Source organism: Amblyomma maculatum, chromosome 3, assembly GCF_055883805.1.
Source record: "Amblyomma maculatum isolate TAMU_Amacu chromosome 3, ASM5588380v1, whole genome shotgun sequence".
NCBI classification, from domain to species: Eukaryota; Metazoa; Arthropoda; class Arachnida; order Ixodida; family Ixodidae; genus Amblyomma; species Amblyomma maculatum.
In genome coordinates, this window is record NC_139346.1 from 193,009,201 (window position 1) to 193,036,687 (window position 27,487).

At 48.0% G+C, this 27,487-nt stretch overlaps 1 protein-coding gene across 3 annotated transcripts in view; it reads left to right on the plus strand.

Moving 5' to 3' along the window:
• The window catches only part of LOC146197306 (uncharacterized), a 525,739-nt gene extending 498,299 nt beyond the window's left edge, over positions 1–27,440 (plus strand). For all 3 annotated transcript variants that reach the window (XM_084599121.1, XM_084599122.1, XM_084599120.1), the window contains 12 exons: positions 11,869–11,959; positions 12,051–12,138; positions 14,968–15,132; positions 15,548–15,764; positions 16,342–16,643; positions 17,038–17,570; positions 18,059–18,187; positions 19,203–19,326; positions 19,467–19,652; positions 20,053–20,451; positions 20,897–21,733; positions 22,422–27,440. In XM_084599121.1, the coding sequence (XP_084455247.1) occupies positions 11,869–11,959; positions 12,051–12,138; positions 14,968–15,132; positions 15,548–15,764; positions 16,342–16,643; positions 17,038–17,570; positions 18,059–18,187; positions 19,203–19,326; positions 19,467–19,652; positions 20,053–20,451; positions 20,897–21,733; positions 22,422–23,696 (4,346 nt within the window). In that variant the 3' untranslated portion in view covers positions 23,697–27,440. The remainder of the gene's footprint in view (positions 1–11,868; positions 11,960–12,050; positions 12,139–14,967; positions 15,133–15,547; positions 15,765–16,341; positions 16,644–17,037; positions 17,571–18,058; positions 18,188–19,202; positions 19,327–19,466; positions 19,653–20,052; positions 20,452–20,896; positions 21,734–22,421) is intronic.
• Positions 27,441–27,487: the final 47 nt, after the last annotated feature.

The window sequence follows — 27,487 nt, forward strand, 5'->3', positions numbered from 1 at the left end:
TAGCGGTAAGACTCTCGTTCATTCGGATTGAACGAATCGCAGTGGAGAGATTAATTGATTGTCGATATGCGTTCCGGAGCACTCGCAAAAACGGATCGGAAAGAAGCCTGAACTGATTATAAAGATGGATGTTGAATTTTTCACTAGCAGCATGCGCGCTACACCGCATACTTTAAGAGAGAGAGAGAGAGAGAAAAGCTGGCTTTTTTCGTTTTTTTTTTTTAAATTAAACGCGCAATTAATGATGCTCCTGGTTACGAATACTTAAACGCTCTATATATGAAAGATACCCCTCGTTGCGATACGCAGTCCCAAGCTTGGAGAAAACTTGGTATGCTTTGAGCCTTTGACCGGTTCTCTTTCGTCTTGCGTTTCCATGCTAATCAAAAATTATTCGACTGAACGCAAGCATATACATTGCACAGTATAAGGGGGACGCAGCTTCGCGACAAATGTCGCAGCCGTTTTATGCTTGTCAACAGGCAGAGGTCTGTGGCTGAACTGTACGCCGCTCATTATATATGCATTGCACGCGACTCCGAAAGTAAATCGACTAAGTATACAGTTAACCCATTGGTGGACTTCTAATACGTGATATATATATATATATATATATATATATATATATATATATATATATATATATATATATATATATATATATATATATATATATATATAGAGAGAGAGAGAGAGAGAGAGAGGTTCATAAAGAAATGTAGTCTCGCTCTCAGTAAATCTATAATTTCCTGGACTTCCGCGTATAGTCCGCGATGATTGAAGTCATTAACGGTCCGGCCATTTGAGATCGGGTATCATTTTTCTCGAAGGTTCAGTACAGATCCCCTGAAAGGAAGTCCGTAAAGGACATCATCGTTCCTATACCGCGCAAACGATTCCAAGAAAAATGACTTTCGCCACTCGCGCTCGGGGCTATGCTATGACGGCGACATCGACGCTAAATTGAGCGGTCAGAGTGGCGACCGAACGCTACGGCGCACGTACTGCATCGTGTTTGTACGTGAACAGGCGCGCACACTTCGACGGAGGAAAAAAAAAAAAAAGAAAACTTGCAAGCGACGCAGTTCATACGCGACCTTGATCGTAATTAATGCTGCACTTTTCGAAAAACGAATCGTCCTTTCTGTATTTATCATTTCTTGCACGACGGCCGCGTCGATAAGTCAAACATGCATGTTCGCAAGCGGCTCGATAGGAGCCGGCGAAATCTAATCGCGCGCATAGAGTCGGGAGCTGAGAACTTAATTAAAATCAAGGTGTATCACCACGTCAAGGGCTCGAAGTATTGCTTGCTTTTGAGAGAAAAAATAATGGTCCTTGCAGTGTTTAATCACGGCGCTACAGACCCTCTCACAGAGCACTGTCGCGACGGGTTCCTTCGCCCTCACGACAAGAGAGAGAGAGAAAAAAAAAAAAGAAACAAAAAAAAAAGGGAAAGGAGAGGCCGCTGTCAACGGCCCTTGTGTTTACTTTAATAGTGCGCGCCTTTAACGTCGTTTCCTTTACATCTAAACCTATGCTAACCTTGTCTTATCGTCGATGTCTTATTGCCTCGTCTCTTGTTATAGCGCATGCCCAGACAAAGAGGCATGCGAACAGTGCGTTATCCAAAGCTTGCATATGTCGATAGCAAGCCGCTTACATGTTTCTGCGTCCTGCCCTTGTGAAAAACCAGATCCTATATATAAGAGAACGGAAACGACGAGCAAAGCAAACCCGCATTTAGAATTGCACTCCTAATCTATCTCTCTCCTCTCGCTCCCTCCATTGGCACAGGCAGCAATCGTCTCTCGACCGCACATGCTTATGTTTGTACATTCGCGGCGTTGTTCACTCTGTGGTCCCCCCCGACCGCCGGGGTGCACGAGCTTTCTGGCGTATACACAGCGAGCCGCATTCATTTCGAATTTCGACCTATGTTGGGGTTCGCGCGTTTATCTTTTTTACTGACAAACTGCCGAACTGGTCGCGGAAAGAAATGGAGGCGCGCGCGTTGAAGTCTGGTTGAATATGCAAAGTCAGATATGCCAAAGAGCCAGTGTGTGGGCATGTGTGCGTGAAGGAACGCTTTGAAAACGAATCGCTTTCTGTTTTCGCCGAGGCCGGGGAATACTAGCAGATGTTTTTTTTTTTTCTTTTTTTTTTTTTTTTTTTTTTCGCCAACGTCGTCGATCGGCTAACCGCGAGAAAGCTGGCCATCCCCAACAAGACAGATAAGAGTCATTTCGGAGATGCAGAGAAAAGAGCGGCTGTGTTTACCTTGCATGTCTGAGTGGTGACGTTGGTGCTTTGAGTGCGTGTTCTTCGGTTGCGAGTCAGAAAAGGTCGAGCGGGATGTGAGAGGGGGTGGATGGAGAAGGGCTGGCGACGAACGGCGGAGGAGGGTATGGACCTAATCCATTACACGGCTGCCTGAAAAAGGTTTTCGCTCCGTTTCACTGGACGTAAAACGATTTATGCGCAAAATGTTGCTCGGAATTCCCGAACGTATATAACCGATCACGTGTGGTAAAACAAACACTGGAAACGCATCACGTCCGTGTCCCGTGCAAGTCCCTTGCAATCACACGCACGCACACAAAGTAAATAAAAGAATGCAGGCTCCAAAGGTCGAATCGAAACCACTATCATTCAGTCGTACGTCGTCTACAACATTTGTCAGGTGGTTGGAAGGAGTTGGTTTTGAGATTCGATACTGAATACCGCGTCGGAAGATGAAAGGGGCAATTAGATCGAAGAAGCATTCGAAACTATAATCTCGTTGCGAAAGCGGTTAAGCGGTGTTGAGGGACGACGATAAAACCCACAGATGGGTGGCTTGTTGGAAAAGTGCTCTTACAGGTTGCAGTAGCGCTCGGTAAAGCATGTCTAGCCGTACTCGATAAGTCACGATTACTTTACTAGACGGACTGCTTTTAACGCAGATACGAAAAGGCTACCGCATTGTGATGTGAACACCAGTGGAAAGGGTGGCAGAATGCCCCTGCAAACGTAGAAACGAACAGAGGTATGTCGCGTGGATAAGGACGTGACTGTTAACATAAGTACACTAAGGAGATTACAGGTAGCTTCGTTGTAGTCGGTTTTCTGTTTCCTTTCTTTTTTTTTTTGTGCGTTAGTAGTTGCGTGTCCAGCACTCCGCTACAGAGCGATGCGTAGCACAATCTACAATTTCGCACAGGTCGTGGTGCTCACGTGGAAGGCACGGTCGTGACGAGCTACGCTCGCGATGTCGGATGATGCGCGACGTGACTATTGTCTCGACTGAAAAATCTACATAGAATCGCGCGCGCGCGTGCCTTCCACCGAACAGCATCGGCTTTCGGCTCGTGATGAAAGCGCGCGGTGGATGAGGACGTTCAGGTCGAGCGCGCCTGCGGTCATTCGATCGCGCTCCGAAGGAGCGCTGCTCGACGGAAAGTCAACACCGCGAAGGCAGTGGCGCGGCGCCAGTCGAGAATCGAAACGAAGCAAATAAAAGGAGCACTTTGTTGACGGGGTGCGAGCAACAGGGTGTCGTTGTGCGAATCGGATTTTGTGCCTCGCCCGTACGTCTCAATGTTCACCTCTCCGGCTGTGGAAGTCTATAGCGCCGGACTGTCTGGCGCCGTCAAAACAACACGCTCGTATACCGGGCAGAGAAAGAGGCGCTTCTTCTTTCCGTACAGCGCCTTGCAATATCTCCTTGTTTGTTGTTGAAGTTACTGAAGCAAGTTGGTGAATTAGTTTAGGTTTTTTTTATAGGCTTCAACGTCCCCAAGCGATAAGGTTTGCCCTTTTGTGGAAGGCAGCGGAAATTTCTTCTACTTGTGATTCTTTTAATGTGCCCTGACATCGCACAGTACACGGATGCCGCGCTTCTTTACCTCCGTCGAAAGGGGGGCCGGGATTTGATCTGCGTCCTTAGGTTGCTGCAGTCTAGCGCCCTAACCACTTATCCACCGCGGCAGGTTTAGGGTGGAGAATCAGGCGAGCTGTACGTTACTCGTCTTGAGAAGGATACGCGAACCAAGAACGCTATTGGGTCGTTATCTTTATTCTCGGGATCCTACTGATTGGCATCGTACACCAGGTGCGTGAAAAATCAGACGAGATACACCCTCGAACGCGCGCACAAACGTATAGACGTTTGAAAATAGGGGAGACCATTATGGCTTCCGTTTGCCGGCTTCTTCATTCGCGTACATGCTATTTGCTACTCATGTAATCGCTCTCCTTTAATTTGAACTTCTATTATCCTCCTACACGTACTCGTCAGCATACAGACATAAGTTTCCATATTATATGAAAGGGCATCCGACGTAATTCCCCGCTTTAATCACTTCGTACGAACGTGCCCTATGAGTGGTCTATCGGGATAAAAGTGCCCTGGAGGGCTGGGTTCTGATCTCACCCTCCATATTGAAGGCGAAGCCCAACTCCGCCATGGCACGTGGCCTCGCGACGTCACACCACATGATGACCAATCATTCCACGCCATGTCACCGGCCAGCTATGCCGCCTGCCTGTGTCATGCCCGTGACTCTTCATTTACTACGCCAACGCCGGATGTTCTCGACAACGACATGCCTCCAAATATGTCGCGTTAAAACTAAAAGAAAAAAAATGGTACGAACGCACGCAATTATAAAAGGATAGGGAGAGTGCACTGAGAAAACGGCACCCACCCCTCTTTAGTAAGTGTGTGTGTGTGTGTGTGTGTGTGTGTGTGTGTGTGTGTGTGTGTGTGTGTGTGTGTGTGTGTGTGTGTGTGTGTGTGTGTGTGTGTGTGTGTGTGTGTGTGTGTGTGTGTGTGTGTGTGTGTGTGTGTGTGTGTGTGTGTGTGTGTGTGTGTGTGTGTGTGTGTTTATATTTTATAGGAGTAGGAACCATATCGTCGGAACCAGGACCTATAGTACTACGAGTTTCGCTTTTTTTTTTTTTTTTTTTTTTTTTTTTTTGATGTGCCAGAAGCAGAGCTTCGAATGAACAACGAGGGCATGTGGCCAAGCGTATAGTGTGACAGTGCATAGTCTTTAATTTATATTGCGATGCAAAATGTATTACGAAAACCTTGGCCTAGAGCCATATAAGTACGGATGCTATATTAATTGGCATCTCCATTATGCTTTATTCTTTGCGACTTCTCAACTACTTTTTATTCAGGCAATTATGCGAGTGAGTTTCGTTCAAAGTGAAACTTTTCACGCGTCCTCTAACCTGTATCGATAAGCAGCCGAGTCTTAATATGCGCAAGGACAGAAAGTCTCGAATGCGTTGCGCACGGCCCACGCTTTCTACCTTCGATGTAACGCGATTAGATTTAATTTATGGCCAAGAGCGAGGGAAACCACTAGCGAATTAAAGGAGAACGTTATGCATGGTCTCCAACCTAAATTCGTAGGCGTTTTCAGGCTCACATCGCCGGCGATCTGGCCATATTTTCGCATCGAGGCGTTTTCTCTTGCTTTTTCTACACCCGCGTGAGAAAAAGTCGACGCATTTGCGTGGCTTCGTTATCTTTACATATGCCTCCGTCGAAGGCTCTATTGCTGGCATGTCGTACTGGAGGTGTATACACACGGACTCGTTGGTTTCGGCATTTCCTTTTTTTCTGTCTTTAAAAGGCACGATAGAGCAACTGGTTCGTTTGCGAGTCAACTAGAGGAGTTACGTACTTTTGGTGGCCATGCTTCGAGACGTCGTCTTTTGGAAAGGAACGGTCGTATAGGTGTCGCCAAGCCGCGGAGGCGCCGCTGTTCTTAAGTGCGCCGCCAAGGACTCTGTTTGGTCAGGCTGGAGTTGCGATGAATGGGCTGCCGATGCTGAGATAACGGCCGTAAGGTATGCACCAGGCCGCTGAGAGGGGACTCAAAAGCGAAAATGGGTCATTCCTAGCCGAACGGTCTTTTCAGATGCGACGCGCCCGTGTTGCCGTGCTCGTGTGTGGCCCTTTCCGCGCGGCCCGAATTTTTTTCTACCGAGTGCGGCGTGTATGCGCTCTGCAGGTAGGAACGCCCCTCTAGCTCTGCAAGTGTTATGAAGTGGTCCGGTATTAAAGGACATCTGAGATGGTGTTGCTAGTAGCAGGATGCGAATGCAGAGAAACTGCGCTCGGAGCGCGGTATGGAGGCGATATTTTTAGAATAAAAATTACCCTGAGAAATTTTGATCATGGGGTAACGCCTTAAAATAACGGCTTGAGGGGCTAGTTGGTGCTGGATCATATTCAGAGCACGAAATATACTTGACCTGCTACTTAATATCTGCATTTTGCGTTTAAACGTAATAAGGTCGCCAATTTCAGAATGTTTCATACTCATAGGATGGAATTTGAACTAGTTAACTGGGTTTCTGTGAAGAGGAAATATTGTTTGAAATTCATTGCTTTGAAATAAAGCGGGTACCTTTTCTATCTGTGTAACACCGACAGCAGGTTTCAGTGTTGGCTTAAAAGGTCCTCTTTGGTTTTTAGTTGGGGAGGGTGTATTTCGCCCAATTTAAATTCAACACCAGTAACTAAATAGGCTTTATTTTGTCGTGAACGGCACATTTAAACAGTACCAGCACAAGGTAAACATTCCGCACTTAAACACAGTTGCCTATTCTAACTCGTTTTTTTCCCCGGACCTGTAATGATTGGATTAACCTGTCTGCATCCCTAACAAGTATAACTGAAGAAGAAAAATTCAAAATCCGCGCTGCACACTTCCTTTCTTGCATAGTATTAAAACTTATTGTATGATTACTTGTTTATCTTTATTGTATAATGTGCTGCTTATTATATTTTTTTATATTTGTTATTTTTTACACCTATCTCGTCTTCCTAAATTAGACATGTACCTCGTTGTTCATTTTATGTGCTAACTTCTAACGAACTTTGTTTTTCAGAGATTTTGTACGCTTATTGTGTTAACCTTCTGTTATGTATATATATATATATATATATATATATATATATATATATATATATATATATATATATATATATATATATACTGTATCCGCCCCTCCCTTCTGTAACTTACATCTGCACCCTGAGGGTGTTTTAAATAAGCAAGTAAATAAATAAATTAATTTGTTTGCCTGTATACCAGAAACGGTTGGCAATAACTGATTTGTAAATGGAGAAAATGAAACACCGATAATTTAAAAAAGAAAGCAAAACAGTGGCACTTCTTGTGCGCATCATGTGTGTGCGCGCATGCGTGTAATTGCGATGCTTTCTACTCCACAGAAACGCACGACCGCGTTTGAGTCTTATTTAGGAAAAAAAAAACAAACAAACAAAAAAAAAACGCTATTCTGGCGCTGCTGAGACATTCGCGCAGAACGACCCAAATAAATGCAAGCTCGAGCCACTTTCACGAAGCTGTACCGCGTTCCTTTCGTCTCTATGCGGGGCGAAACTTGTTTACGGCGCTTCGATGGGACAGTTCGATTAGTTATAGGGTTGGGGTCAGCCTGTGCAGCGAGAGAGGCGTTTCCTTCTAGCGCGCCTGGGAAACGGCCGCGCGGGGTCCCCGTTGGCCGGCCTGGTTAAGCTACTCGGGCGTGTGTAAAATACTGCGCCTGTTAGTTAGGGCGAATGGCACCAGAGACAAACATGTAAGCGGGTGTGAGCGTTAACAAGCGAAAAAAAAAAAAAGCGTTTATACACACAAGAACGCACCGTTCTTCGGCGGGATGTATAAGGCGCGAGCTTCGAGCACAGGCCCCGCTTTCAGATGTCAGAATAAGCAAAGTTGCTCCCGAAGCCGCACGGCCGTTGCCGTGTTGTTTGCGAGTGTCGGTCGGCTGCGCTGACGCTTAGTCGCTGAATTCGTGCGTGTTTTTTTTTTTTCATCAGCTGTTATGGGTCTTCAGTGCCTCTGTCATGCGTTAACCAATCAGGAAAACAGCTTTCACCGAAATACCACGCAAAGTTTAGTTATATGGGCGGGCCGAGTTGTCTTGTCCGATCGTCAACTATGATCGCAAAGAAAATAGCTTTGAAAATGAATCACCGAAGTGAAGTCCACTTATTATTTAAAAAAAAAAAAAAAAAAAAAACGTACACAAGACCAGTAGCATAAAAAAAAAAAAAAAAAAAAACACCCTGTGCCTGCGCCTGGACCTATAGCATTCACCGCAATGTCTATGGCTTTTCAGTGCTGTGTAGAGAGGTATACGCACGCGGCGCCAGCGTTGATAGCTTGCAAAACGAGCTTTGTTTTTGCTGAGACCACAAGTGACAAAAACTCACCCAGTGCCGGTGAACCTAAAGTCACTGCATTCCTGGCTTTTCTAAAAGAAGATCCGTGTTTACGGCAATTGACCGGTTTCTTCCCAGCCATTTGTCTGTCTGTGTGGGCGCATGTGTAATCGAGGGGGGTGGTATAATGCACTGACCGATTTTAAGTGCTAACTCATTGAAGGGCGGAAATGGTTTATGCGAGCTCCGCTGTCCCCCTTTGTAAAGTTGCTCATTGACATAAATGGTTTATGCGAGCTCCGCTGTCCCCTTTGTAAAGTTGCTCATTGACATCTGCCATGGTTCATCTTGATATATCGGTTCTCTCCTGCATCAAATCCAAGGGTGCAAACTTCAAAAGTGCATGGTTCTTTTCTTTCGCTCGATTCCACGGGCCTGCTACAGATAACAAAAAAAAAAAAAAATAAAAATAAACGCGCTTACTTATCAGTTAAAGCGAAGCATTCCGCGGACTATTTAAACTAGAACTGGGTCTTATCGGGAAGGTCAGAGGCTGCGTAGTCGTGAACGCTGTCTGAAGTGGGCAATCCATCTAGTCGCAAAGTCGCCACATCGCCACCGTCGCCAGGTTATACAGACGCGCTCGCCGTTTCGGAGTCTTTCTTTTAACTACGGAACGCTCCATCTTCTTGAAGCTGGACGACTTTAAAAAAGGAAAGGAATAAATAAAAGAAAATATGCGAGAATTCGCTCTTTCCATGCTTTCCCCGGGCGATCGCTCGTGATGCTTGCTTTTCCTGAAGGCCATGTTCCGTCTTATCCGAGAGCATTCTTTGGCAGCGGCGGAGTTTCAGTCGGCGATTGGAAATAGAACGAATAGAATTCAGCACTAGCCTGTGCCCTTCTCCGCCCGAGCACGGAGGCTGCGATATTACCTTACTGCATACCCTTGCACGCAGTGCATGCGCTATATATGTATAAATATATACAGATACTCAGGCTGATGCGCGGCCTCACTGCGGCATTACATATGCCATGGGAAAAAAGAGAAACGAGAGCTCGCTATCGCCTCGCTTCACGCCTCAGCGATTCGCTAAAAGCCGGACGCATGCGCCTAATTGTCAGGGGCCGGTTTTTTCCGAAACGCGAGTAACGTTTCCAATTGCGTCGTCCCCTCTCTGAGACCCAGACTTGCGACGACTCGGCGGCGCTTCTCCTCGCGCAGCCGTGCATGCCGGTCGAGAGATGAAGAGAAGAAAGTAGGGATATAAAAGAACGGCGGCTATCGAGGTCTTGTGTAAGGCCGATTCATTTTGGGTCCGACAGCGCGAGGACGAGAGATGCGGGCGACAGGGGTCGATAGCCATCAGAAACAACCAGCGGCACCTTGATAATGCGCTGCAAGAACTTCGAAGCCCTCCGCATCGCCTGACAACCGTTTTTTTTTAATCATTACTTATTTTACGACCGACGTTATTGGCCTAACTGGGGCGAGCGGTGGAGATGCTTCTCTGCGTTAGACCACTAGGACGGCAGGTGTCAGTCATCCAGCACGAAGTCGTAATGTGGACTGCATTACAGGTCTAGCGTTTTTTTTTTCTTTTTACACCAGGTGTGAGGACAGTGTAACGAGCCTTTCCACTAACAGTGTCGGTGTACTGTATTTTGTATGTGAAAATTAAAATTGTTTAGTGTATGTGTATTTTTGTTTGTCTCTGTTACCGAAAGTTTGAAGCATTTCACACGTCGGTAAGCTGAGCTATAGAAACCTAAAAAACTGGATGAGTCAAAAAAGAATTAAGATTGCCATAATTCCTCCTCCCTCTCCAATCGCTCGCGGCTTCCCCGTTTTGCACCCTGCTGCATATTGAGGAATCAATGATATTCTCTCAGCAGGCTGAATTCCTTTGGCCTTGCTCCTCACTGGTCTCATATATTGCCACTCCTTTGGTGTCAAAAGAACGCGTACGTTTTCCCTCTTTTTGCAGCTTGAGGGATTCTTTTAAGGCATACCGAACCTTCAACAAGGCGTCCCCAGATCCGCTTTCCTGCGGCGAGGGCTGGTCTTGTCCCCTCCTCGTATTTTCCGAGTAAAGTCGGAGCGCCTGCATATTTTCACGCCTGACTTGCTTGTCGCAGAATATCCAAGGATATCAGTGCAAACAAAACAAAACTTCATCGCCAAAGAGGCGCTGTGGAAACATGGTCGAACAAAGTTCGCAAGAAAAAAAAAAAAAAAAGGGAAAGAAAGATCATCGGGAATGTTGGGTTCAAAATTAGTGACGCTCGTGACGGGTAAAGTTAACAAATGCACAGAAAAACTGGGCGAAGTAAGTGAAAAAAAATAAAGGAAGTGCCGGCAAACGTTCGGCATGTGACCAACCGGCGGCTGGGTTCGATCACTTTAATTTTCGTATGATAATGCGGCGACCTGCCCGCTCGGCCAGCCTGGGCGCAAAACCAGAGAGCATCTCAGATGGTGTTGCGAGACGCTTCCTTTAGTATATTCATTTTTTTTTGCCCGGTGGCAGCGTCGTCGTCTCGTTTCTCCGTACACGCAACAATAGCCGCGGGTGGGTAGGACGCACCTCTCTGGAGAGACACGCGCGGACGTTGCGGCCTCGAAGAGCGAGCGAGGGAGCCAGGAAGGCAGCAGCCGTGATGGATGGCCTGATCGCAGCCGCGAGGAACCCACAGGCGCTAACCGAAACGTCGCTGCAGTCCAGGCGCGTGGTCGCCTGCCCAGACAGAAAGCGTGCTGCACGCTCGCGTCTGTACAAAGGGGGGTTGTGGGAAGGGGGGGGGGGGGGGGGGTGCTCCGAGATTGCTTAAAGCGCAATGTTCGCGCCCATGCGTGTTGCTGCGGCTACAGCGTTGCCGTTGCGCCAATTAGCAGGCCACTACGCGCGCACCCGCTGTAATGAGGCGCGATTTCGCCCCGTGTCGGTTGCTCGCGCGTGCGCGTCGGCCATATAATACAACCGCTACCAGTACGGACAGAGGGTGCGAAACAGTGTATCGTTCTGCAGAACGGTTATGTAGGGCCACACCTCGCTGCGACAGTGTACGTTGTTTTCGATCTTTAATGCCGTCTTTCGGGAAAGATTTCACACCCTTTGGGCGAGCTTCCACTACTCCGTCTTTTTCTGGCTCGGGCGCGAACTGTTCGTGGCAAACTGTTCGTGCCACTCGATTACGTGCTCAGCGTTTTTAAGCAAGTCGAGAGGTGTTCGTTTACTGTGCGTTTGGCTCTGGCTGCATTGTCCTTCGTGCTCAGCAGGTTTCCCGATATTCGGGGAGACCGCGAACACCTGGCACGGGTTACTTCACCAACCGCACTGTGAGCAAACTAGCCGGTAGATATTCAACGGTAACCTGGCGCGATTTAGTTTTCTGACCGCGGTGTAAGCAAACTAGATATATCGACTTAATTGTCTGGCATAATTCTGAGCGTAACCTCCTCGTCGGTACCCCTTTCTTAGAGGTGTTAATGGGCGAGCACCGCACGAGAGACAACAGGTTATGCAGATCTTGTACTGTTGAAAAGCCTGAATAACCGGTGGCGTCTGTACTCGTTCATGATTTGTTTCCGCACCTTACATGTCATTTTGGTGAGACATCTCAAACATAGGGCTCACTGTTGCGTGCACGATGTTTTGCCTTGTCTCTTCCAGGTCTTATGAGCACCAACCTGGCCAACTGTCTGTCAGTAAAGCTGGAGCAGCCCAAGGTTCCACCCATCGACTACTCCCGCTACGTGCGCAGGTGAGACATATGACGGTACTCTGCCACATATATGGAGACCCTTTCGAGTGCGACGAAAGCCGCTGACTGACCGAGTTTCCACGCCTCGCAGGTACTCCAGTGCGACCCAGTGCGGTAGCAACTACTGCAAGGACCTCAACTATCGGGAGCACTTCCATTGTCTCGACTGCAACTCAAGGGTGAGCTACCCGCACTTGTTGCTCTTTCTTTCTGTGATGTCAAATGCGTTCGGAAAACGTAAGCGGATGAGCACAAAATATTTGTAAGAAAGTTGGTTTGTAGAGATAGGTAGGTGCTTCATTGCTCAGCCATTTTGAACATGACGTGGCTGCACGCGTTTCCTTGTTGTGAATGTGGTTCTTTCGCTTTTTCGATGTTTCAAGTATGCAAGCAGCTCGTCCAAAAGCTCATTTCCCTAGAGGCTCGGTTTTCCGTTTCTTTGACGAGCTTCATACGACTACCCGCTTCTTCTGTGCAGACCGTGAAATAGATGGATGATAGAGGAAATATTCCCTATTAGCAATATTTTGAATTAGCAGGCAGTTCGTCATGCTGTATTATTTTTTGTTCGTTATATACTTTCCAGGAAATGATTGCGCCCTAGCTCCGGCTACTCATATTTGGCGCCAACGCGGATGTGCCGTGCACGTCATGAAGTTTCTCTCATTCTTATATCGCAGCCGTTCGCTCCGATGTGCCGGATCCGCTTAGGCACTCCCCCTCCTCTCTCTCTTTTTTTTATTTATTTATTGAGTTCTACTTATATGTCCGTGGCAATGCCTCAGCGACTTGTTTCTTTGATTGCCGACTGGACAGAATTCAGTAAACCCCGAAGGCACTCCCTGGCACTAATTTTCCTGCTTGAAGAGCTGCCCATACTCTCGCGTATAAACACGTTTGGTTCGTGACTGCGGAAAGAGAGAATTGAAAAAAAGAAAGAGGCGAGGTGGTCATAAAACAGCCCGCGCTGAGCGCAATTATGGGCACGATCTAGTCTGCTAAATAAAAACTAAAAGGAAAAAAAAAAAAGGCGTGGACCGTCGTAAACGGAAAACACGAAACTGGCGGGAAATTCCGCCGCCCGAGGTGTGCGAACAGGGCAGGTCAGGGCGGCACAGAAAACCGTTCCGTCTCGCGGAACGGCTCTGAACCTGTTTTCTGCACGAAACACTTCGTAACACCTCGAGCGGCGGTCTTGTAGCGAACGCTTGTAGATGTGTACTATACAGGCAACAGGAGTGAACAAAGGGTGCTCCTTAAAACCTTGTATAGCTCGTCTTATGTCTTGGAATAGCGCAGTAAAGCAACATTCATGGCTTGAAGGACTACACGGCGTTTTTCAGATTCGGTCGAGGGACAGAATTGCTTTTTAGTCATGAGTGTCGTGAAGCATTTGGAAGGAAACTGTGCGTCCCCAGCACGTAGTTATTGACGACGTAGGAACTGCTGTCTGTATAGTCTAATTTGGAAATACATCGTAGGCGCGTATTGGGACGCTGTCCTGTATATGCAGAACGCTCAAATAAAATTTTACCGATGTGATCGAGATTTAAATTTTAAAGGTTAAGAGGTGCGATATTTTTTTCCTTGTTTTTTTTTTCTTTCCTGCCCTCTCGATTGGAAGAGCTCGGTTCGTGTCCCGCACGTATTTGCGCAAGGAACGAAAGAAGCCTGACCGCGTGAAGACGGCCGTGTAGCCCAAATATAAACAGCGCTATTCAACGGCTCCCTTCTCTCGACCTTGGGCGCCTGTTATTATTACTGTCTTTATTATCATTTTCTTTTCTTTCCCCTCCAAACTGCCTCCAAAGTTTATGCCCCACCGCCGTCCTGCGCCAAGTTCGTGCTCTCGGTGGGCTCTCAAGACCCTTCCGAACGCGTTGTGCGCCCGTCGTGTCTTGACCCCTCCGGAGCTTTTCCTGCTGGAACGAGCGTAGTTTTGGAAGAAGGCTCCACCACGCAATAAATAAAAAGTTATGAGTGTAGCTGCCTTGCTTCCAGGGAAGAGGGAGGGGGGGTAACGAGACGATGCACGGGAGAGAACGGAAGCGAAGGAAAAAAAAATATATATATACGCATACAAAAAGGGGCGAAAATGCTGCAGAACGGCGATACTCGTTAAAGAGGCGTGCAGAAATGAATGCTCAGAAGGACTTGATTACCGCAGTAACGCTGCATTCTCCGCTTGCGTCTCATTTTCTTTTTCATCCCTGGTCACACTGGAGCGCGCTCAGAGCAATAACCCGCGGCACGTATCCTATCGGCGCCTATAGCCGAGTGGTGCCCGACGAAGTGGCGTGAAATATAGTGGCACGAGGTCTTAGCGGTCGTCCCAGGAGCGAAGTCGAGAGATAACGCCAGAGCTTCGCGGCGCCATACCGCGAGTTGTACAGTAGCCGCAGGTGCATCGTCCCTATCTCGGCACCTTTCGGGTCGGCTTCCTTCGACAGCTCACCCCTTTTACGCGAGTACCCGTCGCCTGCGCCTGATGATAATGGATACTGGTTTTTGATTTGCAAGGGCGAAGTTAATGCGTTTCTCTTGGCCGTATATAGCATCTTCTCCGCACTCCATAGCGCACTTCTATGCGCGCGGAGCGGCAAGCTCTTAAGAAAAAAAAAATAATAATAAAAAAAGATCTCCCTGGCTAATTTAGCGCGCTCTCGTGGCAATTTTTCTGCTACCGTTCTTTTGGCGGGTCGGAGATGGCTGTTCCAATTCCGGAAGCTCCCGCCGACCTCGGAGCGAAAACAAAACAAAACAAAAAAAAAAAGCTTTCGTTTCAAGAATGGAATGCTTTTAGCCTTCATTAGCGCCGCATTTCCATCGAACTGCGTGTCAACAGCTGCGTAAAAACGGCAACAAAGCTTGACGCGTAACTTGCTTAAGAGTTTCGCGCTGAAGTCTCTTGGCCGTTTTATACTTTGATATATCCTAAATATATATGTGCTTGGGTGGAATGCCGTACTCACGGGGCATTGCAACCCCTTCCCTTGGTCTTGGCGCAGGTGTTCGTGAAGAAGGAGGAGATGATCCGCCACTTCAAGTGGCATAAGAAGCGGGACGAGTCCCTCCAACACGGTTTCCTGCGGTACAGCCCCATGGATGACTGCTCGGAGAAGTTCCCCAACTGCGCTCACAACCGGAAGCAGACGCACTACCACTGTCTGAAGGTGGGCATATAGTTCCACTGCTCGCCGCAGCACTTCGACGACGACCTATACGTTTTCCCCAGAATCGGTGCCATATTTGCCGTTTATAAACGTTTTAGAGTTAAGGCGTTTCATCGCGTACAAATACGCGGCGAGTTTAGATTGAGTGCTCTAAATTTTTATTTGAATCTTTATGTCATATTCAGCGTGCATCATGAAAATACAAGGGACAGAGAAGAAAGCGACGGGACAAAGCGCGGACAAAGATTTCTTCTCTGTCCCTTGTCTTTTTGCGCGGTTTCATGATGCATACCAATACTAGCCACCAACTAGCCCGTATCTCACTATCATATTCAGGCTGCTGGTATTATATTCATCAGCTTAATTTTGCCTGCGTGTATTGTGTGTACAGGCAATTTCTCTCATTCACGTGCAGGACAATTGCGACAAAGTGTATATCAGCACGTCGGACGTGCAAATGCACGCAAACTACCACCGCAAAGATTCGGCCATCATCCAGGAAGGCTTCCAGAGGTTCCGTGCCACGGAGGACTGCAACACGCCCACCTGCCTCTTCTACGGACAGAGGACCACGCACTTCCACTGCCGCCGACCAGGCTGCAAGACCACATTCAAGAACAAAGCCGACATTGGTGAGCGCGCAATATTTCACAGATTTCGATTTAGGCGGCGTTCTTTCTGTCGGAAATTGGGCTCAATTAGGCAGTTATAAATGCGACCTTCGCTCAGCGATGGAAGATGAGACCTAGCTTTAGGCCGTTGTGTCATGGCTTATAGCTGTCAGGTTTTCAGCAAGTCTGGTAGCCAGGGCATGATGCTGTACAAATTCAGTAGTTCAGTCTGTTATCAGGACCTCCCGCCGCGGTGGCCCAGCGGCTAGTATAGGGTTCTCGATTGCTGTGCGGGATCGAATCCCGACCACGGCGGCCTCTTTTCGATGGAGGTGAAAAGCAAGGCGCCCGTGTGCTATGCGATGTCAGTGCACGTTAAAGAACACCAGGGAGGCGAAATTTTCGGATCCCTCTACTACTGCGCCTCTCATAACCTCGGTCACTGTGAGACGTTAAACCCCATAAACCAAGCTATGTCAGAGCAATTATTAGGATCAAGGCTGTTCTTGTTACTCAGGTATCAAGTGACGATCACAGATTAGCCGCTGTTTCGATATCCGGCTCTGACGCGCGCCTGTCGGTTCTCCTTCCCCCGCAGAGAAGCACAAGACGTACCACATCAAGGACGAGCAGCTGAACAAGGACGGCTTCAAGAAATTCATGAAGCACGAGCACTGCTCGTACGAGAACTGCAGGTTCTCGCGCATCTGCAACCACATCCACTGCATCCGGCCGGGGTGCAGCTACGTGCTGCATTCCAGCGGGCAGCTGTACTCCCACAAGCGCAAGCATGAGCGTCAGGACACCGAAATGGCCTACCGAAAGTTCAAGCTGGCCCAGAGCATGCTCAAGAGCTACGGCCAGCCGAGCGACCTGCCACCGGGACTCACCGCCGAACAGGTAATGCGCCCACGCAGGGTTCCCCTCCGTTCGCTTATGGTACAAGGACCACGTCAGGGTTGCACCTGTCTTCTATGTTGGTCATATTCTCCTAAAGCACAAAATCAAAGCACGCCTCTTTGCAACTAGCTCCCCACCTCTCTCTCTCTCTTGCGCAGTGACGTCAAAACGATTCCCGAGACTTCCCAGAAATGACGTCTGTAAGGCATATAAGTATATGTAGGCTTTTCCTTTCAGTGCCAATGATTTATTTGTTTTTTCATCACGCGTCACAATATTCAGTGAAGAAATTTTTTTTTTACAGCATTGTCGAGAGTCACGTCTTATCGTTGTAGCTTCTGCAGAGAGAACAGCGAATTAACCGCGTCGTCACTTCCGTTCACCTTTTCCGCAGCTGGCCCTGTGCGAGCAGAGTTTGAGCAGCTCACCTGTGCAGAGCATGTTCCCGGGAGGCGTAGTACCCTCCGGGACGTCGCCGCTCCAGCCGGGCGCCAACATCGGCGTAGGCACCACGCCGGTGACGACGGCGTCTGGAGGCCTCGGCCCCGACCCCAAGGGGCTCGTGGCCACGAACCACCAGGCGCTGGCGTACGACGGCAGCAAGCAGCAGCTCGGCAGCATGGGCCTCAGCAGCAGCAATGGTGGTAACGGCAGCTCGGCCCCGCAGCAGCCCGGCGCTCCCGACGCGAGCCAGCCCAAAGCGCACAACGTGCTCGACCCGGCGTTCCTGTCGGCTTTCCTTCCCAACGCCTCCGGCGTGGGAGCCGCCATGCACCCGGGCCTCGCGTTCAACTTTGCGACCAGTCAGGGCTTCGGCACCAGCGCGAAAGAGGACGAGGGCTGCGCGCCGCCGAGCAACGGTCGGCCGCTCGACGCCGTCAGAGATGCGGGAAAAGTGGAGGAGACCTGGCAGCGGTACATGGTCAGGTGAGGACGCACCTACACGTTTTCTTCTTCACTGCTCACCTGACGGCCGGGCTACGTACGGAGGGCTCTAAAAACTATTTCCTTGATATGTGAAATGTATAGTGACCATGTTAAAGTATTAGTTGATGCATGTGTTCTTTAACGGATATAATAATATTCAGATATAGCAAATTTTGACTGATTATTTTATTATATATGCGCATATAATTGTGCTTAACGCCATAGCGTTAATAAAATGCCGTGGCTTTGCTACACAAAGTAACTATAAGCTGATACTTGTCCAAAACGCGGACTCGTGTACGAGTCCGCGTCCGAGTGACTAATAAACAGCGCATATGAAACGCTACCCCGCAACCTAACACTATGACGCTCGCACATGTGACAACCCCTGCGAGCATCTTGCACACACTCGGTGCCTTTATGAAGAAAAAAGGCATATTGTATTAGTTGGCCTTGGATGTTACAATGTATGTCTTTTCTCTCCGCAGGTACTCGCCAACGGATCTGTGCCGGCCCGAATGCGAGTTTATCTACCGCGAGCATTATCACTGCACCACCGACAACTGTACCATGGTTTTTCCTGGAAAAGATGTTGGAGGAGTACAAGAACATGCAAAGTGAGACATTGCTGCATTAGAACCTAATCACGTTAATTCGACCTCCGTTAATTCCGAAATTCGGATAATTCGGACCGTTGTCCCGGCTGGTGCCATATACGCTTATGGAACCTTAATTCTGACAGGAGCGGGCCTCGCTCCGGTAAATTCGGACGGGCGATCGCGTCGAGGCATGACTCGTGCAGTCAGTGATGACCGATACACAGACCACCCAGAACCTCAATTGCGTGGAACAGTGGTGCCCGATCACTTCGTGCGGGCTATCAGGCACGACGGCGATCGGAATTTTCCGCTATTTACGGAGTATAGCTAAATAGCATAGTTTCGGTTCGCTTTGCTTAAATTCGCGTTATGTCGCGCCGTAATTAGGCGCGTGCATTGGCCATTCGCGTGTTTCGGACGCTGCTTGGCGCGTCACTGTTATTTTTATTTTGAAATGTCGTCGCGCTGTTCTAAGGCCTGCGCATGTATCCCATCGCGTGCATCCACATGCTTCCATACGCTGAAACTGTGCGCTGTACACGAGCAATTTTCACCACACTGGGCGCTTCACCGCGATGCTTCACAGCGTTGTGTGTGGTGAAGCATCCGCAAACTGCGCAGGGGCTGCTTTATGAAGAGGCACGCTCCTACTGCGTCGCTCTGCGAAAATGGTTGCGGAGGAATTTACTATTTTTCTGCATTTCTTCAACGTTCTCGACAGCGAAGCAGTAGACGAAATCGAAAAAAAAAAAAAAAAACGTGGTTTTCACTTGGGTTTCAGCTCACGTGCAGACAACCACCATTCAGGTGTTCGTGAAATAAAATTTCTGTGATGTAGACACTTTCTTTTTTTGCAGTTTTCGTACCCTTTTCGATAATTCGAATGTTTTCCCTGGTCCCCTGAAGGCCGAATTAACGGGAGTTCACTTCTCTCTGTATAGGTCCTTGTACTTAAGTGGTGTCCACAAGATATCAGCCTTCAGTGTTGTTAGGTATTTTATGACTACAAGAGAGTTTTGCTTGTGATCTGCAGGAACCACGAGCATCAGGATCAGATAACCCAGTGTTTTTATCACACGGTGGGAAAAAGCATCGATGGAGAATGCCCACCTGATTGCCCTTTCACATTAAAGGAAAAACACTACCATTGCCAATGGGTAAGTTTTGGTTGCCTTCATATTCCCCTGAATGCTAATTCTTCATTACCAAAGACACGTGGCACTTGCCGTGAGCCACCGAAAAGGACAAACAGTGGCAATATTTTTCATGCGGCTAATTTCAATGACTTATTTTCCAGGATGGTTGCAGGGACATTGTGAGCAGTACTGACAAGCCCTTTCGGCGGCTGGACCATTACAAGATGCACGAGTACACGACCAAACTGAGCATGTCCAGGGACCAGTTCAGTGCCATCCCATCAGTGCCTATAGATGGCGTTTTTAGACGCAAGCGAGGACGACCACCAAAGAACCGCATGATTGAGGTGCATATTTCATCCTGTCAGATGCCACAGCATATTCTCTGAAGCTTCTTAATCCATAAGGAAATAACAATCTCTGGATTGAACTATACGAAGTGCAAGGTTGGTGCACTATACTTAAGAGAGCCTACATTCTGTTTTGGTTGCAGCTGTTTTGGGCTAAACACCAGATATTTTGTCAGTTTTTTTTTCCAGCCTGCTCTTCGGAGGCTTCTTTTAAGGCTTCCGAAGTTCAATAAACTGTAGGCATGGTGGAACTTTGTAAATGAGCAGAGCAGCGCCTGTAATATCCCTGAAGAAAATGAGATGGGGCCACCATGATAGCCATTCTTCTCATCCAATAAATGAGTTGGCACATCTGTGTTGGCTGACTGGTTGTCCTCTTTTCTTTTTCCTTTTACAGTTCCCACTAGGTCCCAGCTCACCTCACCTATCTCAAGCCATCTACGCAAGCTTTAAGCTTCCAAAACCTGGATCTAGTCAAAACATGCCGAACCTGTTCCCACCGTTCCAAGGCCCGGGTGGCACCGGCGGACTCATGGGGATGCCCGGCCCGTCCAGCATGGCGCGAATGCCGATGGGCTCGGCTGGGATGGACTTCACTGTAGAGAATCAACAGGCATTGCAGTTCCTGCAGCAGCATCAGCACATCCAGGAGAAGCTACTGGAGCAGCAGGAGAAGCATTCTGCTGAGCAGGCTGCTCTGATGGCTGTCAAAACTGAACCAAAGGAGTCGTCAGAGCCTGAGGCAATAGCGCCTCACAGTGGGTCTGCCGCATTGCAGCCTGCCGCCACTCCTGATGTGAGTACTCTACGAAAATGTCTTGTAGCTTGTTTCACTGGTCTAAAGCTTCTCTTCCTTAAAAAAAAAAAAAAAAAAAAAAAACACGAAGTCTCAGTGACCTCATATACATTACCATGTGAGAAAAATCAAATAATCAAAGAGGAGTATATTATATATTATTATGTTATATTATTAAAGTGTCGCAGGCTTGTCGCATTTCAGATTTATTGCACATTGGGCTGTTTGACTGTGAGACTTATGCATATTAATTTTTAGAAGATGGGATATAATATCTTAGCATATGGAAGCAATATATGCAGTTCTGAAGTGCATTTACTTATATAGGATGCATAGTTAAGCCTTTGAGTTTGCATAATCACTGCACCTGTAACCATGCTTTCCATTTTCGATATCATTTTGCCTCATACTCAATGTATGACAAATACCGCGGGCCCTTCTGCAGGTCCACGAGGGGTTCTTCATCTTCCCAGAAAACAGCGTGTGTCCGGACAAGCTCTGCACCTTCATGGGCCAGCGGCATTTCCACTGCGTCCAGGCACGCTGCCACTACGTGACTGATCGCGAAGACATCCTCGTGCTGCATTCCAAAGACTTTCACGACAACATCGACATCATCGAAGGGTTCGTATTCTACGACCGAAGCGTCGACTGCCGGCTGCCCGGCTGCCACAGCAACAAGGTTAACAGGCATTTCCACTGCACACGACCAAACTGCAACTACTCGTTCGTCCGCTACTCCACCATGAGCCTCCACGAACAGAAGCACAGTGGTTCTCAGCAGCAACTCCAGCAGCTGCCGAACAGCTCGCCGCTGCAGGAAGAAGAGGACGAAGGCCCATCGCCCCCAAAGAAGAAGTCTTGCTCCAGCGATGACGACAGAACAGCGAGCCCTGCCGCGAGCGACAGCTCCCAGAAGACTGTCGTCAAGTCCTCCGGAACCTTCTACCCTCTGTCAGCTTTCTCTAACAGCGGCGGTGGTAACAACAACAGCAGTGGAGGCAAAGCCGGAAACGACAATGGCAATCACAATGAGGATGAAGATGGAGAGAAGGACAGACTTGGTGCAAGCCCAACCTCGAGCACAGCTTCATCGGTGCCGGACTCCGACCAACAGCCGCTGATGAAGCTCCTGATGAAACCGACCACAGCCACCATTTCAGCAGGGCCCATAATTCCGGGAATGGAGAGGCACATCATGTTCAGTGACTGCCAGAGCTGCGGCAGGCCTTTCTGCAAGAAGAAGAAGCGAGACCACTTTCACTGCAACATATGCAATCAGGTAAATGTGATCCTCATGTCATTTTTTTTCCTTATCTCTTTTGATTACAAACGGTCCAAGCCACGATCAGGGCCGACTGTATTAAAGCCTTATTAATTTACTTTTCCGGCCATGTTGACTTGTTTTTCTGAATATTTTAGTTCTTTAACCTCGGAAACATGACTATGCATAATGTCTGTGCAAACTCTACGACTTACATTGCGTTACTGCGTACAGTGCTAACTTATGCTGCACTGTATAATGACTGAGTTGTGATTTTTTTATGCCATAGTGCATTACGTTTTATTGTTCATGGCTATACTGATCTCCTTCGGCATAGTGACATCATCTCACCTTGTGCCATGGATAATCAACAGCGGACGTCGGCTTTTGTGTTTTGTGAGAGACATAACGTGCTGACGAAATAAAAATAGACTTCGTAGGTAATAGGGGTTCTTGCCAAATTAGGAGTGATGAGGTAACTTTTCCTGATATTCAGAACGCCGTTAAGCCATTGGAGATATGGGTATTTTGGCGTAACATCAGTTTATTTTTGCTTTGTTTTCCATTCTCCCTAGGACATATTCGGTCGATGAGAACATCCGATCACGACAATTTGCTTTCGTTGCGTCAGGAGGGCTTTGCCACATGTTGACTGCTGATGCTGAGAAGCCAGCTTTCTGAAGTGTTTTTCTTCTTTTGATCACAGGCATTCTCCAGCTTCTCCCGACTTCGGCTGCATGTCGGAAAGCACTCTGGAGCCCCGAGTCCAGTGCCTGTGTACCCCGACGGCCGCACTACACCACTCTCTGGCCACTCGTCGCCGGTGTCGTCGACGGCGCAGGGAGACTCAGACGCCGAAGAAGAGCAAGAGCCGTTGGCACCCGGGCGGACCGACTCTCCCTCTTCTAAGAGGTCCTCGCCTGACCCGAGACCGCAAGGGCCTCCTCAGCTGGTTCCTCAGGGTTACCAGCCTCCCACGAGTACCACGGCAAACAGCAGCAGCAATAACGAAGACCAGCAACACCAGCAGCAACAGCACCCATTCTTCAACACGCCACCCAAGCTCAGCTTGCAAAACATACAGAACATGCAGAACATGCAGCACATGTTCTGGCCTCCTGTCTCGTCTCCCGGAATGATCCCAGGCATGGCGCCCCTGAACCCGGCACTGCTGGGGCTGGGAGACATGGCGGGCCACCCCAACATTGATCTGCAGCACCTGGCGCTCATGTGCCCATCGGGTGACATGTTCTACAACTCGGCCAATCAAATGACGGCTGCTGCGGCGGCGGCCGCCGCCGCTGCAGCCGCCGCCGCGTCCGACCAGAAGCGACCGCTGTTCGGCAACTGCAAGGGCGACGAGACGCTAACCATGGTGAGCGATGCGAAGCGCATGAAGATGCCCAGCCTGCGCATCCTCAAGGACGAGCCAGTGCCGGACGGCTACGTGCGGTTCCGCTTCAACGAGGACTGCGGCTACCGGCACTGCGGCTACCGGGAGCACCAGACCCACTTCCACTGCACGCGCAAGGACTGCGGCTACAGCTTCTGCGACAAGACGCGTTTTGTTCAGCACACGGCGCGCCACGAGCGGCTCGACACGCTCATGGGCGGAGACTTCCGCCAGTTCCGTGCCAACGTGCACTGCGGCCGCGTCGAATGCCCCCACGCTGCCGCCAGCCAGGCGGCCGCCAACGGTCCCGGCGGTGGTGGAAGCAGCAATAAGGCGTCGCATTTCCACTGCCTCAAGTGTGACTTTGTGTGCACGGACACGAACAAAGTGGTCGCGCATCGCAGGCAGCACGCCAAGCTGGACAGCATCAATGCCGCGGGCTTCGAGAAGTACACGCCCTCGCAGAACTGCGGCGTCGACAGTTGCAACTACAACGCGAAGCAGACGCACTACCACTGCCTCAAGTGCCAATACGCGGTGCTGGGTCTGTCACAGATGTCTTCACACAAATACCGCCACATGGACTGACGTTTCCGCGGTGGTGGCTTTTGTCGCGTGTATGAATGGGTCCGCAGGTCTTGGATAACACTGCAGTACACGCGTGGGGAGCGAGCAATTTTTGCACGAACTGTAGAGCCTAAATGTAGGGAATGCCAAGCATTCTAACTTAATAGTGGACACTTGCTCCTTGGGCTTGCCCTGCTTTATTTTTTTCTTTGGTGTCTTTGTTTACCTATAGTGCGTAATTATATGTTCCGGTGTCATTGAGTAGGAGCGCATCGTAGCATCACATCTGCATTTGTTTCCTTTCTTTACATTATGACCTTATGTCACACGGTTATGTGTCACAATACAGCAGAGGTATCAGTCGAGTGTGTATTTAAGTGTACCCATACAGTGAGCGAACGAGAACAAATGGACAATGTGGGCTGCGGTGTCTGTGACATAGTGGACAACGTGTGCAATGCTTGAATTGTCGAGCCTTTTTCTTTCTGAAGCTTGGCAACTGGGTGGACGTCTGGACCATTGGTACTGTCGGGTCCAGAGGCTACTGTATGCTGTTTACACACTGCACAGCACATATATGTATGTCATGCAGTATAATTCAAATAAGATTTATGCACTGAATGAGAGGCAGTAATTTTGTACATTGCTGTTTATTTCTACTTGCCTTTTCGCACGACAAGCTGTACGTACGTATGCACAATCTACAAAACAGCTTTGTAGGCTCCCCGGTGCTTCATTAACAGTGCTGCTGGTCGTCAGTTCGTAAATACACAAATTCTCTATTACTCTTGCACATACCTCTAGGGCAACCAGCACGGTGTGAGCATTCTTTAAACTATGTGTTTATATGAGTGGCTGTGCGCTTGTTTTTTTTTTTTTTTTCTTCATTCTACCAGCAACATTTAATTTAGGACCATAATTCTAGGCATCACTTTCCTTTTGATGGAGGCTGTCATGGACTGTCACGCTTTGTGCTGAAAGATTCGTAACACACACTGACATTTTTTTATTCATGAACTCGCTAATTTCAACTTTTTGATGTTACTAAAAGTTGGCACTACAATGCATGATCATCATTTCAAGTGGACACCGATTTTAGGCGAAGAAAAAAGCAACCCATTGCATGCGTCATCAATGAAACATTATTTTTATCAAAGGCAGACTTATTCGTTGACAAGCCACATAATAGCGGGGAGCAACTCTATGCAAAAAGACAAGTACTCCAGCAGTGCACAGAATGAAAAGTATGAAGCAGTGATATTGTGGACGCACATCACTATTTGCGCATGCTTTCGCATGTGCATGGTAGCGTCTGTATTAGAGGAATAGTTATGTAGGCAACTTAAAGTGAGGAAGGCATGCCATAGCATCAGTGGCAGCTCTGGGCTTGTCTAAATGTCTAGGTGATGTGCCCATAGAGCAAAAAAAAAAAAAAAAGGGCACTTGTCAATGCATTGCTATGCACCAATGTATATGTGTACAAATCACGTCACAGCAAATTGAAGCACGAAGAGCATTAATAGCTGTTGTTAAGTAAGAAGGCAAGAGTGCAAAAGTGGATCCTCTCAGAGGAAGTTTCTGTGCTGGCATTTATACGCAACATGGTTTACAAAACCATATGATGAGACATCATCGCATCTGCACCCGTTATTACTCCTGTTGCTTAATTTCTTCGGTATGCAAGGCAGGAGGTTAGATACTCCTGACGATGAACAAACATCATATGCACCTTGTTTTTTGTGTCACGTTCCAAAACCTGTACCAATGTGCTACTGAGATGGAGTAGACAGGTCACTCTACCCCCTCTCCCAGGTGTGAACACTCTGTTATTGTTTATCGGCCATCCTGGTTCTGCACTAAAGCTGCGAATTACATTTGCCCTTTCATTTCTTGTATCAATGTAGTGTAGCATGAACTTGAACATACTGCTCACTTTCTGTGCATATTTGGTGTCAAGGTAGTGAAGTTCTTGGACACAAAATTTGTGAGCAAAGAAAGAAGGCATGCTGCTTGACAAAAAGCCCTCATTCATGTGCCGTCACTTCTTTTTTTTTTAAATCACTTTTCTGCATATTTTGTTTTCTTTGTAGGCAGTATGTGCATTGCTTTCAGGTCTCTATTTTGTTGCAAGCTCTTGGAACACAGTTACAAATGCTTCCTTGTTCAATAACCTTCCAGTGATCACATCTCCAAAGTGGTGTACGAGAAAACGAATGGCAGCATAATGAAAGCGCATTTTGGAGCATTTCAGCATTGCGGCAGTAAGCTAGCCCACAAGTGTATATAATTAAGGTTTTCGTTCTTTTTGTTCGCGCTCTTTAGTTTTCGTCTCTGTGAGCGCGTATAGGCCTCTTACGAGTTCATGTGGGTGAACTAATCAGCCCGGTGACTTTGCGCATGAACATGAAGCGCTGAACGGCGGATGTCTGCACTGAGTAAATGTCTTCCCGCCGAAATGTACAGAGTGAATACGGCTTGGCTGGCCTTCACGTCTAAGACGAGCAGCCGGACGGCAAAGCCATTATTTTTGCCGTTTCTTGTTCGGGGTTCTTCAGGAGATGCAGACTAAAAGAGTCCCCTGCATTATTTTTCTAGGGAGAAATTAATAGCCTGTCACGTGGGAGGCAATAATCCAGTGTCTATTTCACTTCTTCTTCCTCCTCTATTTAAAAAAAAAATAAAATGTACATACCCTGAATAACAGCGATCGAGGCACACATACTGTGCCCCAATGCGATCAGGGGAGCCATGCATACTATTCAACCCTTCCCTAACAATCTCTGATTAGACGGTTTTTAAGTGTTGAGGTACAGCTAACCGTAAATTCGTTTCAGTTTCAGTACCCGATGCGCTCTGTCGTTTCGATACAAGGGTGGCCGAGTTTCCTTTGTTGTCTTTCTTTAGCGATATACTTAACCAAACAGCTTCTGTGCCCAGACTTCTGTGCCACAAACTCGCGTTTTGCCTGTTTTTTCCGCCAGTAAAGCGGTACTCACGTTTACTTTCTTTCATGCATAAATTCCCCGAGTAATATAAAGGCTGATGTGGTCCTAAACCTTATTACGCCGCCTAGCTGTCCTAAGACTGCAAAATTCTGCTATTACTGCGCTTATGAAAATGAGCCTAACGCTAGCTTTGACGTAAACATTGAAAAACGCGTTTCCATTAACACCCAGTAAGCTGCTGAAGCGCCCCGCTTTACCACTATGCACTCCTTTTACACATAAGAATACTACCGATAATGCTATTTTCTTTTACATCGCCGGACTCGCTACGATTTCCCTCTAGCCACGCGGCTCTGAAAAAACCTGGCTCAACATGCACTACAACATGCGCTGGGCTGAACTCCTCCCACAGCCGAAGCTTCGACCAAGTGTTCAATCATGCTGCCTGATTACCTGTTCCCCTTTTTTTTACATTGTTCTGTTTCCATGCGTTGAGTTGGCGCGTACTGAGAAATATGCTTGGAATCGGAGGAGCAAACTTATTTAAGCTGCTTCCCAAAGGCCCTTCTATCCTTGCGTTCCTGTAATTTTTGTTTTCCCCTCCCCCTATGCTTTCCTTGAGTCGTTTAGTTTTCTCCGTTCTTGTCCTGCACAAATGTTATTTAATATCGAGACTGTTCAGCGTGTGTGCCTCGTGTACATAGAGGGATGTGATCACGATTTTTAATAGTGCTGTGTGTGCCTTACATTTGAGATTCCCAAATTTCCCCTTATCCTGTCTCCCATTTCCGCAAAATAAAGGATGTGATAGAAACATAGAGCTTTGCTGCACTGTTATGTATACCTCGCTGGGCTGCAGCGGCAGCT